General features: G+C 37.6%; 1 protein-coding gene across 6 annotated transcripts in view; it reads left to right on the top strand.

Annotated features, from left to right (window-relative positions):
- Positions 1-8,133, top strand: part of LOC149267604 (zinc finger CCCH domain-containing protein 48-like) — a 29,416-nt gene extending 21,283 nt beyond the window's left edge. Inside the window, exons 1-8 of one of the 6 annotated variants that reach the window (XM_089433664.1) lie at positions 122-4,344; positions 5,655-5,752; positions 6,001-6,413; positions 6,559-6,645; positions 6,847-6,929; positions 7,132-7,218; positions 7,402-7,653; positions 7,726-8,133. In XM_089433664.1, coding sequence (XP_089289790.1) covers positions 6,393-6,413; positions 6,559-6,645; positions 6,847-6,929; positions 7,132-7,159 — 219 coding nt within the window. In that variant the 5' untranslated portion in view covers positions 122-4,344; positions 5,655-5,752; positions 6,001-6,392 and the 3' untranslated portion in view covers positions 7,160-7,218; positions 7,402-7,653; positions 7,726-8,133. Of the gene's footprint in view, positions 1-121; positions 4,345-5,654; positions 5,753-6,000; positions 6,414-6,558; positions 6,646-6,846; positions 6,935-7,131; positions 7,219-7,401; positions 7,654-7,725 lie in introns of those variants that run through there. The other 5 variants (XM_089433675.1, XM_089433659.1, XM_089433668.1 and 2 more) reach the window with 5 other exon arrangements.
- The last annotated feature ends 8,124 nt before the right edge of the window (positions 8,134-16,257 follow it).

Below are 16,257 nucleotides of genomic sequence, written 5' to 3'. Positions count from 1 at the left end.
ATACATAAAACCATATATAACCAAAGTTAGAAGAGGGAAGGTTATATATATATATATATATATATATATATCTGTGTGTGTGTGTGTGTGGATTGTGGGTTATAAAGGTTTGAGGATTGTTTAAAGACCGATAGAGCTCTGGCAAGGTGATTGAAGTTCCGATAAAAAGGAACTTATAAGAGGGCCACTTGACCATTTATTGTCTGAAGGTTTGACTCCATCGTAGAGTCAAACACCTGGGACAGTCACAGATGCATTTTTGTAAAATTCATACTGTGGGTAGGTGCGGTGTTACCCCGGCATCAATTTGCTAATATGTCGGGTAGTTACCCTACACCATTAGTGGTATCGGAGCAGAATTGAGGTCAAAGCAGAATTACTGTCAAAGAAGAAATAAAGCGGGGAAGATTTCTGCCAAAAGGAATTTGCACAGAGGAAAAGGTAATGTGCTAAATGATAAAGACTACACTGGGAGATTGTAGCAGTTCCAACAAAGGCTTGGAGTAAGCAGGAACAGAGGATTCGTTGAAAGAAAGAGAAAGCAAGATTGATTAGCACAAGTTTTGAAGGAAAGAGGACTTGGAAACAAAACAAGGGACAATCCATTCAAAGGACAGTTGGAATGGTGAAATAAGATCATGCTGAGATCTTAGAAGCGAGGTAATGTGTTCTATTTTAAATTAAGAATGTGTGTTTTTATACTAATGCATAGGTGACAACAAGAGAAGCTGTGAGAGAAGAACCAGATGTGTTCTTGAAGACAGAGTTAGGAAAATACTCTGAAGAAGAAGTGGCAGTGAACCTGGAAAAAAAAATCCAACAAGAGATTGGACAGAGAGGATAGTTGAAGTGTTCTCAAGAGAAAGTGAGAGATTGCAGAAGCCTAGAAGGAGCAAAGGTGTTGCTCAAGAAGAGGTTCCAGATAGAGGACCCATTCTTACCAAAATACTGAGTGAGGAGAGCTCAGTGAGGTAAGATTGCAGCCAAGAGGACTAGCTATTGCAGGGGCTTGTTGCAAAAATTGCTCATGAAGAAAGAAGAGAAGAAAATAACTACTGATAGTCATAGTAGAGGTTTAGAGAGAAGCCACAACAGAAGATATGAGAAGAAGGATGCCAAGGCAAATGGGAAGAAGATGAGTCAAGAGGAAATTGACAAAGAGGTTGCTGAATTAAAAGAACAACTCAATGCATTAAGGAGAATTCTTGAGGAAAGCCAGAGACTAGGGTCTTGAGGAAGAAGCCAGTAGAATGGCATGAGATGCAGAGAAGGCTACAACAAAAGAAAGTGAAGTGGTTGAAGGGAAAACTCAAGGAAGTTGAGTTAGAATTGGAAGAATCCATTTGTTAACCAAAACAAGGATAATTTTTGGGAGATAGTGAAGATGAAGACTCGAAGACTAAAACTTCAAGTAAGGCCGAAGGGTCACATGGTTTTACATCTGAAAAATTTGTTTATGTTTGCAGGTGAAGGAAAATTGGCTGATATTGTCATAAAGAAGGAAAAAGACCAGCAGAATCAAAATTCTGTTCTGGAAGAAGATGAGGTAGATCGATCTCATATACAGCTTGTGGAAGATGTCAAGCAACTAAGTGAAGGGCTTGAGGAGATTGAAGAAGAGACCATCGAAGAATTTCTGAATCATATGAATGATTTAGAATAACAAGGAGATATGATGGCTGAACCATCAAGTGGGACCATAGGGTCTTATATTTTTAAAACTGATAGTTTGTGTATGATGGCAGATATTGCAGGAGAAAAACATCCATTTGAAGATATCTTCAGAGGAGATAAACAACAAGGGATTGAAGGCAAACTTGAGGAAGAGACTATGTTAGCTGAAAACATAGTAAAGGATCATCAATTCACTATGATGATAAGCACAATGGAGATAGCCATGGAAACTGTTGAGACAGACAATAGGAAAGAAGGACATATACTGAAAGATGTTAAGAAGGAGGAACCCTATGCAAAGGATTTAACCTTGGGAAAAGGAATTTGGAATCCCTGTATGAGACAATACTCCTTTGTTAGTGAGTGTTTTGAAGAGGATGGAAAGTTTTTGAAGATATCGAAAGTCTGAAGGAGTACTCCAACAGAACAGAGTATGATGGTGAAGGCCTCTTGAATGAGGGAAGTAGTGATTTGCTACAACAGAAAGACCTTTGAGATTTCAAGGATCAAAGGAAGACAATGTTTTAATACTGTAACACAACATGTAAAGGATGAATCTGGAAGAAGAAAGCATTGTGATGAAGTGATTGCTAAGTGTGAAGAATAGATTAAACTGCTGGAGAAACTGATGAGAGAACGTGATGGTAGAACAGAAGCTGCAGTTACAAGTTCTGAAGAAGAAGATATGTCTCAAGTAGGCATGGAGACAAGAAGATGCAATAATTTGCTTGCAGGTTCATTAAACAACATGAATGAGTATGAGTATGTGATCAAAGAGATTGAGCAAAGATTGTTTGAAGATGGTAAAAATGTGGTAGGAATCAAACAATTTCAAAGAAAAGATAACCAACAACAGGTTAAAGGAGGAGGAGTTCACTAAAATGGATAAGAATAGGAAGGCATCATTAGAACAGATGGCGTGGAAGAGAGAGTAATGGACAGTCTCATGAATTCTGTTGAGAATTCGAATCAACATACTGATATGCTGACAGAGGAAGAGGAAATAGAGCAACAAACTGAAATGTTGCCAAAGAAAGAAGAGGCACCAAGGCCTCATGTTTTTAATTTTAACAAGTGTTTTGTGAATCCAGGTTTTATTGCAATTGCTGGAGGAGATTTGGCACAGGCTAGTAGCCAAGTAAAGATGAAAGAAGAAGACTTCATGGAAGAAGTCAATCCATGGAACAAAGATGTTAAATTGTTGGAGAAAATGCTGAACAATCATGAAAGAGGGTAAGGATGATAGGGAGGCAACAAAAATGGCAGCAAGTAAAGCAAGAGCAAATAAACCAAAGAATGGAGCAAGTAAAAGAAAATTCAGCATTGAAGACAACAACAGTAACCTGAAACAAAGAGAAGAAGTAGAAGATGGACCAGCCCAAAGATATGCTAGACATAGAAATTGAAGAAATATGGCAGCAGATGATGAAGCAATTCAAATGGAGGAAAATGGTAACAACAACTAGCAAGATTAATCAGAAGTTGAACCTGATTGACAAGAAGAATAAATGGAGCAAAAGATAGCAAAAATGCAGCAGCAACAAGGGAACAAAGCATCTGGAAAGTTACATAACGAAGTGTGGGATCCAGGAAGATCAGGATCAGAAGACACATGATCAGGAGATCATGAATACTTTGTACCTTGCGAGTCTGATGCAGAAGCATCCAGCCCAAGGAAAATCAATGTAAATACTTTGTACCTTGCGAGTCTGATGCGGAAGCATCCAGCCCAAGGAAAATCAATGTAAATAGTAGACATAGGGGGTCATGCATTTTAGGAAATAGTTTTCCTAAATATCAAGTTAGTGCAACATTTAGGCATTAAGTGTGATTTAATTAGATGCTCTTAAAACAAATAAATGCAAACATGAGTAGTTCCATGATCCTAGAAGCAAGGGAGAGATTTTAGGCATAAAAGGGAGAATAAATGTGGACCATTGAGCAAAACAGGGGGCTTTTCTGTTTTAAAACAGAGAAAAAGCTAGAGTGGATAATTCTGCCACATATATGTATGCATGTAGCGAGCTTTAGGCTTTTGTTAAAGGATGGGATCGCATCCTTCATAGTAATCCAATCCCAGTTTATACAAAAACATATGTAAGCCTAACGGCAGAGAAGAGGCCACTAATGAGGAGAATCAGGCCTGTGTGTGCATGAGACCGAAGTGTCTAGGATGTAATATTTGATTTTATATTAATATATGAAGATGTTGGTTCCTGACTGTGTTAGAGTATTTCATGAATGTTTGAATTACTGTGTTGAACTCGTAGGTTTTGTGACAAAGTGCAGGCAGATTTCTGAAGTATGTTGAGGCGTAATACTGATAGAGGAACCACAAAGGATCATTGAATCCAATCGAAGACCAGAGTGGAGATTTGGGGTGAAATTGCGAAGCAAGAATTCGCTAAATGAGTTAAGCCCAGGAGGAAGAGCGAGCAACGAAAGGGTGTAAGGCAGAACCTTAAAGAAACTTGGAATACACATAGAAACTGAAGAAAACGCGGAAAACCAAGTAAAAGAGGACGAGCGGAGAAGTGAAGTTCGACACTCAGCAACCGTTGACTTACCTTTGAACCTGTAGTTTCCCTCGCAGGGCACACCTTGCCTGTTGTCTCATTGGTCTCAGGGGCAGGAAGACTCTATTCTGCTTCCATGTACCACACAATAAGGGTATGTTTCATTGCTTCTCGTCCACTACTTTTATTTGTATTTGTTTACACAGTAAGATAAAAAAAAATTTGGGCTAACCTGGTTAATAGAAGCACAAATAAACATTGTTTTTCTTGCAAGCTTTGATGTTTTTCATTCACTTACGATTTTAGAAAATGAATTATGTACCCAATTCCAGATGAGTTTATATTTGACAGTTGTAAAGAAATTCACAGTTTTGGGATATGGAAAGTTTTCAATGTATACAGACCTTGAGGAATCACAAGTCAGTTGTAATGTCTCTTCTCTTTTGGGATGACTATCTCTTGTCATGCTTATTAGACAACACGGTGAAGGTAAGGAAGACTCCATCATATGTCTATGTTTCATTCAGGAAATAAAATGGTGCACAAACTTCATTGGAATTTCTAACTCATCTAATGCAATGCAAGTATGGGCCGCTACATCAAGTGGAGCCTTGGAAGTGACTTACACTCATAGTGAAAAGAATGCATGTTATCTAATCCCCTCTACCTATAACAATTGCGTACATTCTATAATTAGTTTTTTTTATCTATGCAACAACCTATTTACTTAGTTGCAATGCAATGCTATTTTTCTATTCATGATTTATCTACCAAGTTGCATTGCAACGTGCTTCTATTTGGCATGGTGGTCCTAGGATCTGAAATCAAAGAGGGGTAACCAGTCCATGGGGATGGTGTGACCTCTTTATTCTTTTAAAGCCAAAGTAACTTCTAGATTATTTATTAATTATTTTAATCATACATGTTTTGTTGTGATGCAATTCTTTAGTTAGTTATATGATTTATAAGTCTCAGTAGTTGAAGGACGCTAAGGCCCAAGGGCAAGACATTTGTGCATCAGAAATTATTTAGTGGGTTTTATGATTTATAAGTCTTGGTAGTCGAAGGACCCCAAGGCCCAAAGGCAAGACATTTGTGCATCAGAAACAAGATACCACAGTAAAATCATTCCATGAGAAAGTCTATGATTCGTTCCTTTAATGGTTTCTTAACTTCTTTCTAATCTAAACATCCGGGTTGGGAGCTTTTAATGTATTTTATTGGAAAATCTACTACACTTACTACGCAAAATCTCTGGTATTTTGCAAACTTGAATTGTCTGTTTTACTATTATCAGTATTATTTTAATGCAGCAAGGCGTTGCATGCAAGTGATATTTTGTTTTTTGTATGCGGTGTAAAAGTCAAGTCAAACAATCCTATTAAGTCACTAGATATTGCAAGGTTTATATTTCTTTTCTTAGAATTAAGTGGAGTTAATTTATTTTGGTTTTGCTTCTCACAGGGCATTCTTGCACTATGTGGAATGAATGACGAACAATCCAAGCCAGTCTTGCTTTGTTCCTGCAACGATAACAGTGTGCGCCTCTACGACTTGCCATCGTAAGTATAGCTGCTCTGGAGTTCATTATACTAAAATATTGGAAAATGGAAAAGCATTTTTGATCATTCTGAGAATGAAAACAAGTTGGGCTTCATAATGCCTTTGGGCTATTTCAAGGTCATTTTGTCCTTGTTTTAGAAATATTTAATGGACTAGGAAATTGTTCATGTGCTCATTTATGGAGTTACATGAATGTGCTCATATTGTCTGCTTTTTGGCAAAATAACATTTACGGGTTTTGTCTCAGGTTTAAAGAACGATGTAGACTGTTCTCGAGACATGAGGTGCGAGTATTCCAGCTTGGATCTGGTGGATTATTTTTCACTGGTGATGGAGAGGGGGAACTTAAAGTATGGAAATGGGATACCCGGACTCTATGAGAGGCTGAGACAACCTATAAAAGTTTTGTTGTAATTAAGAGTCTCCAGTTGAAATGTTACTGTGGTCACTCCTTATAAAAGTGACCCTTGTTCATATCTCCCACATGTGAAGCTCCTCCTGTACTCTTTTCACTTAGCATACTCTAACTACATCCACGCCGCTATGATCATAATGGTTTGTGGAATAAACTCAAATTGACAGAGGTATCTTTAGACGGCCCTGGGCACAAATTCATTCCCTGGTTTTGTCGCTAATCATATGCCTTTCACTGAAACACAAGTAAGTCTCGTGCTTTCTTGCTGTAATCATCTGTGTCGTGTTTTTCTTTATTAACTAAAATCTAGTTATATGTATGACATCTTCTGTTTACTGTAGTTATAGTTTTATCCTTTTTAATTTCTTCTATAACATTATTTGTTGACAGAGAAGTGGAGGACATTTTCCATCCCATCAGATGTGCATCACATACAAAGTAATTTTGTTTCCACCCACAATCATTTACTGGCTTTTGGTAAGATTTGGGACCATATTTATCAATTTACGGTCTTAACAAAGTTTTCTATACTTTCAATTTCATTTCAGATCCATTTATACTTTTTATGAAATGTGGTAATGCACTTTCAAAAGTTGATGGCATATTTCTCCGAGAGTAGACTTTCGTAATTGTGTTGTCATTTATCTGCATATTTTGAGAAACACATTTCTTTTGCAGGTGGGCTATGATATTTTCCATCTCATCATATGTGCATCGTGCAAACTGATTTTCTTTCCTCCCAAATCATTTACTAGCGCTCAGTTAGGTTTGGGACCATACTTATCAGTTTATGGTGTTATCAAATCTTCAAATACCTTCAATTTCATTTCAGATCCATTTATATTTTTTCATGAACTGTTGTAATGGATTTTTGGAATTAGATGATATATTCTCCTGAGACTAGACTTTCATTGTTGTATTGTCATTTATCTGCATGTTTTGAGGGACATATTTATTTTGCAGGTGGGCTATGACACTTTCCGCCTTATAAAATGTGCATCAGATGCAAACTTGATTTTTTTTCCATCCACAATCATTTACTGGCCCTTGGTAAGCTTTGGGACGATATTTATCAATTTATGGTCTTATCAAAGCTTTCTATACTTTCTGTTTCATTTCAGAATCGATCCATTTATACTTTTATGTGGTAGTGCATTTTTTGAGATTTGATGATATAGTCTCATTAGAGTAGACTTTCATGATTGTATTGTCATTTATCTGCCTATTTTGAAGGGCATTTATTTTGCAGGTGAGTTTTTGCTGGGGCTGCTCCGTTGTTGACCAAGTTCCACAAGTTGTGGGCTTTGTTAGTTTAGGATATCCTTTTGGTGCGGCTGCATCAATAATCTTTGGTAGGCACCACAAATCTACTTTGCAGTCTCCAAAATCAAAGGCAGTATTGCAGCCATTCCCTTCTTGAAAAACAAAGCCTAGTAGATGCAAAAATAATGGCACGTCCTGTGTACTTTGGATGATGTTCGAAAGGTTTAGATGTGACATACGTGGGTTGCAAGATACTTGTTGGTGATCCTGTGTACTTTGGATGATGTTCGAAAGGTTTAGATGTGACATACGTGGGTTGCAAGATACTTGTTGGTGAGGCTGATTAGGCTGTGCGACAGCTATCACATTGCTCAATCAAGAAATATTTGATTCTCTCACTGTTGGACTTGATTTGATTATTTTTCCCCCTTTGGTATAGTCTTGATTAAGATACGGGGCTGGTTGAATATACTGTTACTGATTAGCGTTGAGTGTGAATATCTCATCTTCTTCTCAGTTTCAAGAGTAAACTTATATTTCCTAGATGTTCCTAGTGGACAATGTTTGAATAGTTTTGGTATGCAAATATCTTGTCTTCTTCTCAGTTTGAAGTGGAAACTTGTATTTTCAAAATGCACCCAGTGCAAAATGTTTCAATAATTTTGGTGATCTGATAAGTATACGTTGTGCAAACTTACATCTATTCTCATTAATTAGATGGTGCCTAGGCTACGTCGATTTTTACTCACTATTACACAAGCAAACATTCATCCTTGGCATGCGTACGAACTTTGTTCAGCAAGGGGTGGAGCCTATATGGCTTTGGTTTTAGGCTTAAATTGGGGATGCCGTTTAGATGAAAAATATGAGTTGTAGAAATAAGCTAAGAGTTTATGGAATCAAGTGGCAGTGAGAACTGAATTGTAATTGCAATTTGAGCTGTGTGTTTGTACTGAATCAGGTCTTATTTCAAACAAGAAGTTGTTGCTGATGCCTGGCTATTCAGTCTAATAGATTTAACTATCAGAATTACCTTGCATATCCTCTCACGACAAATTAAAGGAGAGTGTACAAAGAATCTCTGAAATGTGTAGAAAAGTTATAAGCAAAAGAGAAATGTAGAAGAGGCACCACATATCAATGTGATTGGATAATGTTTCTAACCTTCTCATCCATCAATGATGATGAAGTTGAGGATGAGGATTATATGTACTCCATAATGCAGCCTGGTTGCTTTGATGAGGAGTTACCTTTAATACACCCCCTTACTATTCTAACCCAAGGGAGGTGGTTACTAGGTTACCCGACTCTCATTTTACAGTTACAAGAATGGGGTAACATCTCCATACCTTTATTTTGTTACAGTTACAAGAATGGGGTAACATCTCCATACCTTTATTTCCTTACAGTTACAAGAATGGTGTAACATCTCCATACATTTATTTTGTTACAGTTACAAGAATGGGCTAACATCTCCATACCATTCTTTTGTTTTCAGACTACCAGTAAAATGCTTGAAATATATTGATGAGGCACACTCTAGTTTGCAACTTATCATTTCTATTAGCAATGTGATTATATGTCCTACTGACCTAGTATAAATCATAGAGTGAACATTCAATGGCATGGACCTCCAGTCCTACTTAAATTTAGTCAATCTTTAATAAAGCTAGACTCCGTTGGAACGTTTTTGATAATCGGGCTAACATCACTTCACATTAGATAAAAATGTTAAAGTAGACTAGAATGGGCTGTACATACAAATTCAAAGAGTAGGATCTGTGACAGAAGCTTTTCATTGCTGTTTCTTGAGATACCAAAAGCCCTTGCATATTTTATGCACTCGTCTCAACATACCTGTGTTCACACTTTATCTGATTGAGTTGTAGCATCGAGACTGCTTGGGTGACTTTCATTTTTTTTTCAAGGGATCCTCCATGCAAAACTGCCTTGAGAAGAATCCCGATCCCTTTTGTACACACCGGTGAGAAGGCACAATACCATTTCAACAAGAGATGAACATGAGAACAAAACAAATCCTTGCTGGACCGTACAGTCCAGGACTTGCATTACTCTTTGGAAACATTCTTCCATGGCCTCAGTGCTCAGATAGGCATCCTTGAAAGAGCCACACGACCAAATATCGGACTGTTAAAGCTCTCTAACTGAGGGAGTTTACTTTCTCTCTAAAATTCTATGAAATGATCTCCGAACACATCTGTTCTTTTGCTGTACGTAAGTCATCATGTAATGGTGGTAGAACGAGTTTAAAGCTCTCTATCTGAGGGAGTTTACTTGTTCTATAAAATTCTCTGAAATGATCTCCAAACACGACTGTTATTTTGGTTTACTTAAGTCATCATGTAATGGTGGTAGAACTAGTTTAGCAATCCCAGTGAACTTTGTAGCAACACCACCAATAGTAGGTTCTATGACAATTAACTTCAACAATAAACAATAGGTTCTGTAGCATCTTGGAAATCATAATTTCTTCAACATTGGGAGAAATATCCTTAAATTCAATATTCTCGTCATCAAGAGCGCCTTCATGTGAAAGGTGGAGGTTCCACCTTACATCTTCCTGCATTCCACTTCTAAGTTGCTCTTCCATAGCCTTAATGAAGGTGTCTAAATTCACTTTGGGCATAAGGTGTTCTTTCTTTTCCCAAGTAGCAGCCAATTTTTGGTGCAATCCCTTGGTCACCCTGTCCTAGCCCAAACTCTTGTTAAATAAAGAAATCCCCAACCACAAGACATCCTAGATGCACAACACACAAGCTATATCCATTGTAGAGAAATACCTTGGAATTCAGTGTCAAGGAGTTGTTGAATGAATATGAAAATAATGAAGAAAAGAAACTAAACTCATTCAGTTATACATTGACTAAGAAAACACCATAACTAACTGGAAACCAAACACACAAATAGACACACATGATTTACGTGGTAAAACCTCGATAGTGTGTCAAGGAAACATCCACAGGGCAAGGGATTGGAATTTATTAATTCAACAATGATTCTCCTCACTTACATTTCATCGGCATTCACTAGTTTTATATCATCGACCTCCGTTACATAACTGACAATTCAGGATAAAACTGACTAATTACATTTTACCCAAAATTACTAATTCGTTGTCAAACTAACAAACTCCACCTTGACAACAATTTTCCTAATCCCTTTCCCATGACCATTCATCATCTTTTCTGCAAGCGAAGAGAATCTAAACACCACTGCAGCTTCTTGTAACAGGCTTTGTGAACATGTCTGCACAATTCTCTCGTGTATGGACCTTTTGAAGAGTTACTTTTCCGCCATCGATCACATGTCTCAGAAAATGATACCTTACATCAATGTGCTTGGTTCTGCTATGATAGGCAGGGTTTGTAGCCAAGTGAATAGCACTTTGACTGTCACATAGTACATTCACTTTCTCCTACGTTCTTCCAATTTCATCGAGCAGACCCTTTAACCAGTTTTCTTCTTTACTGGCATTTGAAGCAGCTATATATTCAGCTTCGGTAGTGGACAACGCAACTATTTTTTGAAGCTTTGACATCCAACTAATTGTTCCACCTGCAAGAGTAAAGACATAACCCATAGTAGATCTTCTTTTGTCCAAATCACCTGCATAGTCAACATCTACATATCCGCAGACTAATCCTTCACTACCATTAAAGACGATGCAATGGTTACTCGTGCTTCTTAGATATCGAAGCACCCATTTCACTGCTTGCCAATGTTCTTTACTTGGATTTGCCATGAACCTGCGGACAACTCCAACTGCATGTGAAATGTTACGTCTTGTAGATACCATCGCATACATTAAGTTGCCTACAGCATTTGCATATGGTACATGAGACATACTGCTTTTCTTCATCAGCTCTAGGACTCAAAACCGAAGAAAACTTAAAATGGGAAGCTAGTGGAACATTAACAAGTTTCACATTGTTCATAGAGAACTTTTCAAGTACTTTCTCCACATACTTCTGCTGTGATAACCAAAGCTTACCATTTTTCCTATCTCTGTGTATCTCCATGCCCAAGATATGTTTTGTTGCTCCAAGATCCTTCATATCAAATGTCCTAGGGAGTTGAGCCTTTAACCTGTTGATCTCTTCAATGCTTTTGCTTGCAATAAGCATATCGTCAACATACAAAGCTAAGATAATGAATATGCCAATGAAACTTTTGAAGTATACACAATGATCATACTCACTTCTTATAAAGTTCTGGCTCACCATGAAGGAATCAAACTTCTTGTACCATTGTCTGGGAGACTGCCTCAGACCATACAATGATTTTCCTGAGCTTGCAAACTAATCTTCTACTTCAACCTCGTACAAAACCTTCTGGTTGTTCCATATATATCTATTCATTCAAATCAATATGTAGAAAAGCTGTTTTAACATCTAACTGTTCTAGCTCAAGATTAAGCAACACAGTTAGTTCCAATACAATACGAATAGAAACAAGTTTTACATCTGGAGAAAAAATCTCATGAAAGTCTATACCTTCAACCTGAGAATACCCTTTTGCTACCAGTCTCGCCTTATACCTTTCGATACTTCCATCAACTTTCCGTTTCAACTTGAAGACCCATTTGCATCCAACAACACTTCTCCCTTCAGGAAGCTCTATAAGATCCCAGGTATTGTTCTTGGCTAAGTAGTCCATTTATTCTTCCATAGCCGCTTTCCATTTTTCGCTATCTGTATCATCTACTGCTTCCTGATAACAAGAAGGTTCCCCATCTTCAGTAATCAAAGAAAAAGATGAAGCAGAAGCTTCATACCTTTTGGGAATTTTCCTTTCCCTTGTAGACCTTCTTAGAGCGACTGCTTGCTGAACTAGTTCAGAAACTTGCACTGGTTCAGAAGCTTCAATGGCTTCCTTTGTGTCTTCAACACCTTTTTCTCCAGAAGTCTCTCCTTCCTTTCGACTGTCACCGAAAAGTCTAGCCTCCAACTGAACTCGTTGATTTGGTGATACCTGTTCTTGTTCAATTCTTTCAATAGTTGATTTTAAAAGAAAGGATTCATCAAATGTTACATCTCTACTAATGACTATCTTCCGCAATGTAGGATCCCACAACCTATATCCTTTCACTGCATAGTCATACCCAAGAAAGACATAACATTTCAACTTTGGATCTAATTTTGAACGCTGATTTTTTGGAATGAGAGAATAAGCATCACAACCAAATATCCTCAAACGTGAATAGTCACAAGACTGACCTGTCCAAACTTCCTCAGGAATTTTACAATCAATTGCTACTGAAGGTGATATGTTAACTAAATAACAAGCAGTAGATACTGCTTCTGCCCACAACTCCTTTTGCAAGTTAGCATTGCTGATCATGCTTCTGGCTCTTTCCATAAGAGTCCGATTCATACACTCAACAACACCATTTTGCTGAGGAGTATAAACAATAGTTTTGTGTCTAACAATTCCCTCATCCTTACAGTATTGTTCAAATTCAACTGAAGTGGAACTCACAACATTGTCAGTTCTTAAACATTTAATAGATTTGCCTGTTCTTTTCTCTAACATTACTTTAAATTGTTTAAAGACATTTAATACATCAGCTTTCCTTTTTAGCATATAGACCCAAAATTTACAGGAGTAATTATCAATAAACGTTAAAAAATACAGTGCACCTCCATATGACATAACAGGGGATGGCCCCCATAGATCAGAATGAATATAGTCTAAAACATCTTTACTATTATGATTTCCAACTTTAAATCTTTGTTTACACTGTTTTGCATACACACAATGTTTACAGAAATCTAACTTCAAGGATTTCAGACCGGGAAGAGATTTACGTTTCATCAGTATCTGAAGACCTTTCTCGCTCATATGTCCCAATCGTTGATGCCATAGACGAGTCCCTGCTTCTTCCTTTTCTGATGCAACCGCTGCTTCACTGACCTAACTACTTCCTTTTAACCTGTAAAGATTTCTAACTTTTTCTGCCTTCATAACCATAAGGGCTCCTTTAAAGACTTTCAAGACGCCATCCTGACCTGTAAAATTATATCCATTTGAATCCAACACTCCCAAAGAGATTAAATTTTTCTTCAAATCAGGTACATGTCTAACACTAGTTAATGTTCTAATTGTGTTATCATACATCTTAATCTTGATATCTCCCATCCCAACAGTCTGACATGACACATTGTTACCCATAAATACAGAACTACCATTTACATTTTTATACGAAGTAAACCAATTTCTATGTCGGCACATGTGATGCGAAGCACCAGAGTCTAATAGCCAGCTATCTAAACCCTGAGAGACATTACATTCAGGTGAAGTTTCATCTATCATACATAATTCTTCAGCAGATAAAACTTCGTCTATCATACCTGAATCGACCTGATTCGCTTCCTTCTTCGGGTTTTCTGATTCCTTTCGTTTCCAACAGTCCTTCTTCAAGTGTCCAATTTTATTGCAGTTCCAACATTTTGCCTTACACTTCTTTCCCTTCGATTTCGATTTGGAAGACCCCCTTGGTTTTTCTCCTCTTTCCTTTGAGCGTCCTCTAGCTACCATGGCTTCTGATGCAGCTGTTTCAGTGCTGGATTTCCTTCGTACTTCTTCAGATAGGAGAGCTCCCACGACTGATTCAAACTTCAAAGAATCAGCAGTGCTCAAGCTGATTGAAGTTACGAAGTGATCCCATGATTCAGGCAGAGAACACAGCAAGGTTATGGCTTTATCTTCTTCCTGTATTTTAAATTCCATATCTGTTAATTGACATATTAGTGTATTAAAAACATTCAAATGTGCTGCAACATTTGAACCTTATTTCATTCGAAGACTGTATAACTGTCTTTTTAGATAACTTATGTTGGTTAATGACTTTTTCATATAGAGTTTTTCGAGTTTTTCCCACAATCCTGAAGCTGTAGTCTCTTCAACAATATTGAAGAGAACTTTATCCACTAGGTGTAACCGGATGGTACTGAGAGCTTGGGCATCCAAGTCCCCCAAGTCTGAAGTAGTCATGGTAGCAGGTTTCTTAGTTGCCCCATCCAATGCCTTGTGCAACCCTTGTTGCACAAGCAAATCCCTAACCTTCATGTTCCAAAAAGCAAAATTGCTCTTTCCGGTGAATTTCTCCACCTCGAATTTCACATTCGACATCTTGGCCATTTTGTTCTTCTCCTAGGGTTTCAGTCTTTGTTCTTCTCCTAGGGTTTCAGTCTTTTCAGCAAAGGTTTATATTTCCTTATTTTCCAATGAAGTTTTTCCTTCAACTAAAGTGTATATTTCATTATTTCTCCAAAAAAGAATTCAATTTAAATAGAAAAACCCTTTTTAAAAAAAACTTCTTTTCTCCTTTCCTTCAATAAAAAATTTGTCTTCTTTTTCTTGAATTTCACACATTCACCCCTTTATTTAAAAAAAATTTCTGAAACAAGATTTGTCTCAAAACTTAAAAACAAAAATACCCGAATTTCTTTTACTGATCGAAATCCTCTTTTCTGGTTTTCTTCAAGCAACCAGCACTGACAACACGCAGAGAATAGTTTTGCTGGTTCTACAAGACAGCTTCCTCAGCCACGCAGAGGAAAGCTTCATGCTCCAACCACCCAGCGAATTTGTTCCACGCTTTTCCACACTTCCACGCTCAGCCTTTGACATATGCAGAGACACCAGGCGGATGAGGGTTCTGAACGGGAAAAACAGTCAGCGAATGTCTGGAAAATACGCAGGCTGGGGTTTTCTTTTCACGCAAAGGTCACACCTTCCCAGCGTATACCTCATGCAGACTATAGTTTCTTCTCACACAGAAAAACACGCAGCTACAACCGCAGGTAGACTCATGCCGGTTCTGGACTCTCACCCAGGAAAATTCACGCCGGTTCTGGATTGCCTCTTCTTCATGCAGATTCTGGACAGTACGCAGGTTCCAATCTACTCCTCAGCCTTTTGACAGGATTTTCCACAATGATCTGGTCTTCACACGCTCACTGGCTCTTCAACCTCATGCTCTCTGGCTTTTCAACCTCACGCACTCTGGCTCTTCAACCTCACGCTCTGATACCAATTGTTGAATGAATATGAAAATAATGAAGAAAAGAAACTAAACTCATTCAGTTATACATTGACCAAGAAAACACCATAACTAACTGGAAACCAAACACACAAATAGACACACAGTATTTACGTGGTAAAACCTCGACAGTGTGTCAAGGAAACATCCACGGGGCAAGGGATTGGAATTTATTAATTCAACAATGATTCTCCTCACTTACATTTCATGGGCATTCACTAGTTTTATATCATCGACCTCCGTTACATAACTGACAATTCGGTATAAAACTGACTAATTACATTTTACCCAAAATTACTAATTCGTTGTCAAACTAACAGGAGTGGCAATCATGTGAAAAGAATGAACTGTAAGGTTGTGACTTCGGATTTCATAAATTGTGTCCTGTGATACATTAAAGAAACCGTCCATGCATTATCGAGTCATATATTTTAACCTTTGCATTAGGAACACCAAGCAGAGTGCTGTTACTTTCCCAGGCATCAATGAGAATCTTAGAGTAATTAACAAAATGCTGGGAAAATATATTATTATGCTGAGGCAGTATTGAGCATGATATATATATATATATAGTGTGTGTGTGTGCGCATGCGCGCAATGTGAATCTCAAACTTGAGTGCTCGGAGGATTAAGGTATCTCAAATGGTTGCAAGAAAATAAATGTTCATCTAATCTCTGAAAACTGTTCAGAAATTTGCTTTCATGCTAATGAAACTTTTATACATTGAAGTGTAAATTAGCGATAGAATTATTGCCATCCG

Source organism: Pinus tabuliformis, chromosome 6 (assembly GCF_031772625.1).
Source record: "Pinus tabuliformis cultivar Carrire ecotype Pingquan chromosome 6, CPIR1, whole genome shotgun sequence".
Classification (NCBI taxonomy): Eukaryota; Viridiplantae; Streptophyta; class Pinopsida; order Pinales; family Pinaceae; genus Pinus; species Pinus tabuliformis.
The sequence above is the reverse complement of the archived record's forward strand: the minus strand, read 5'-3'. Positions and strand labels throughout refer to the sequence as shown.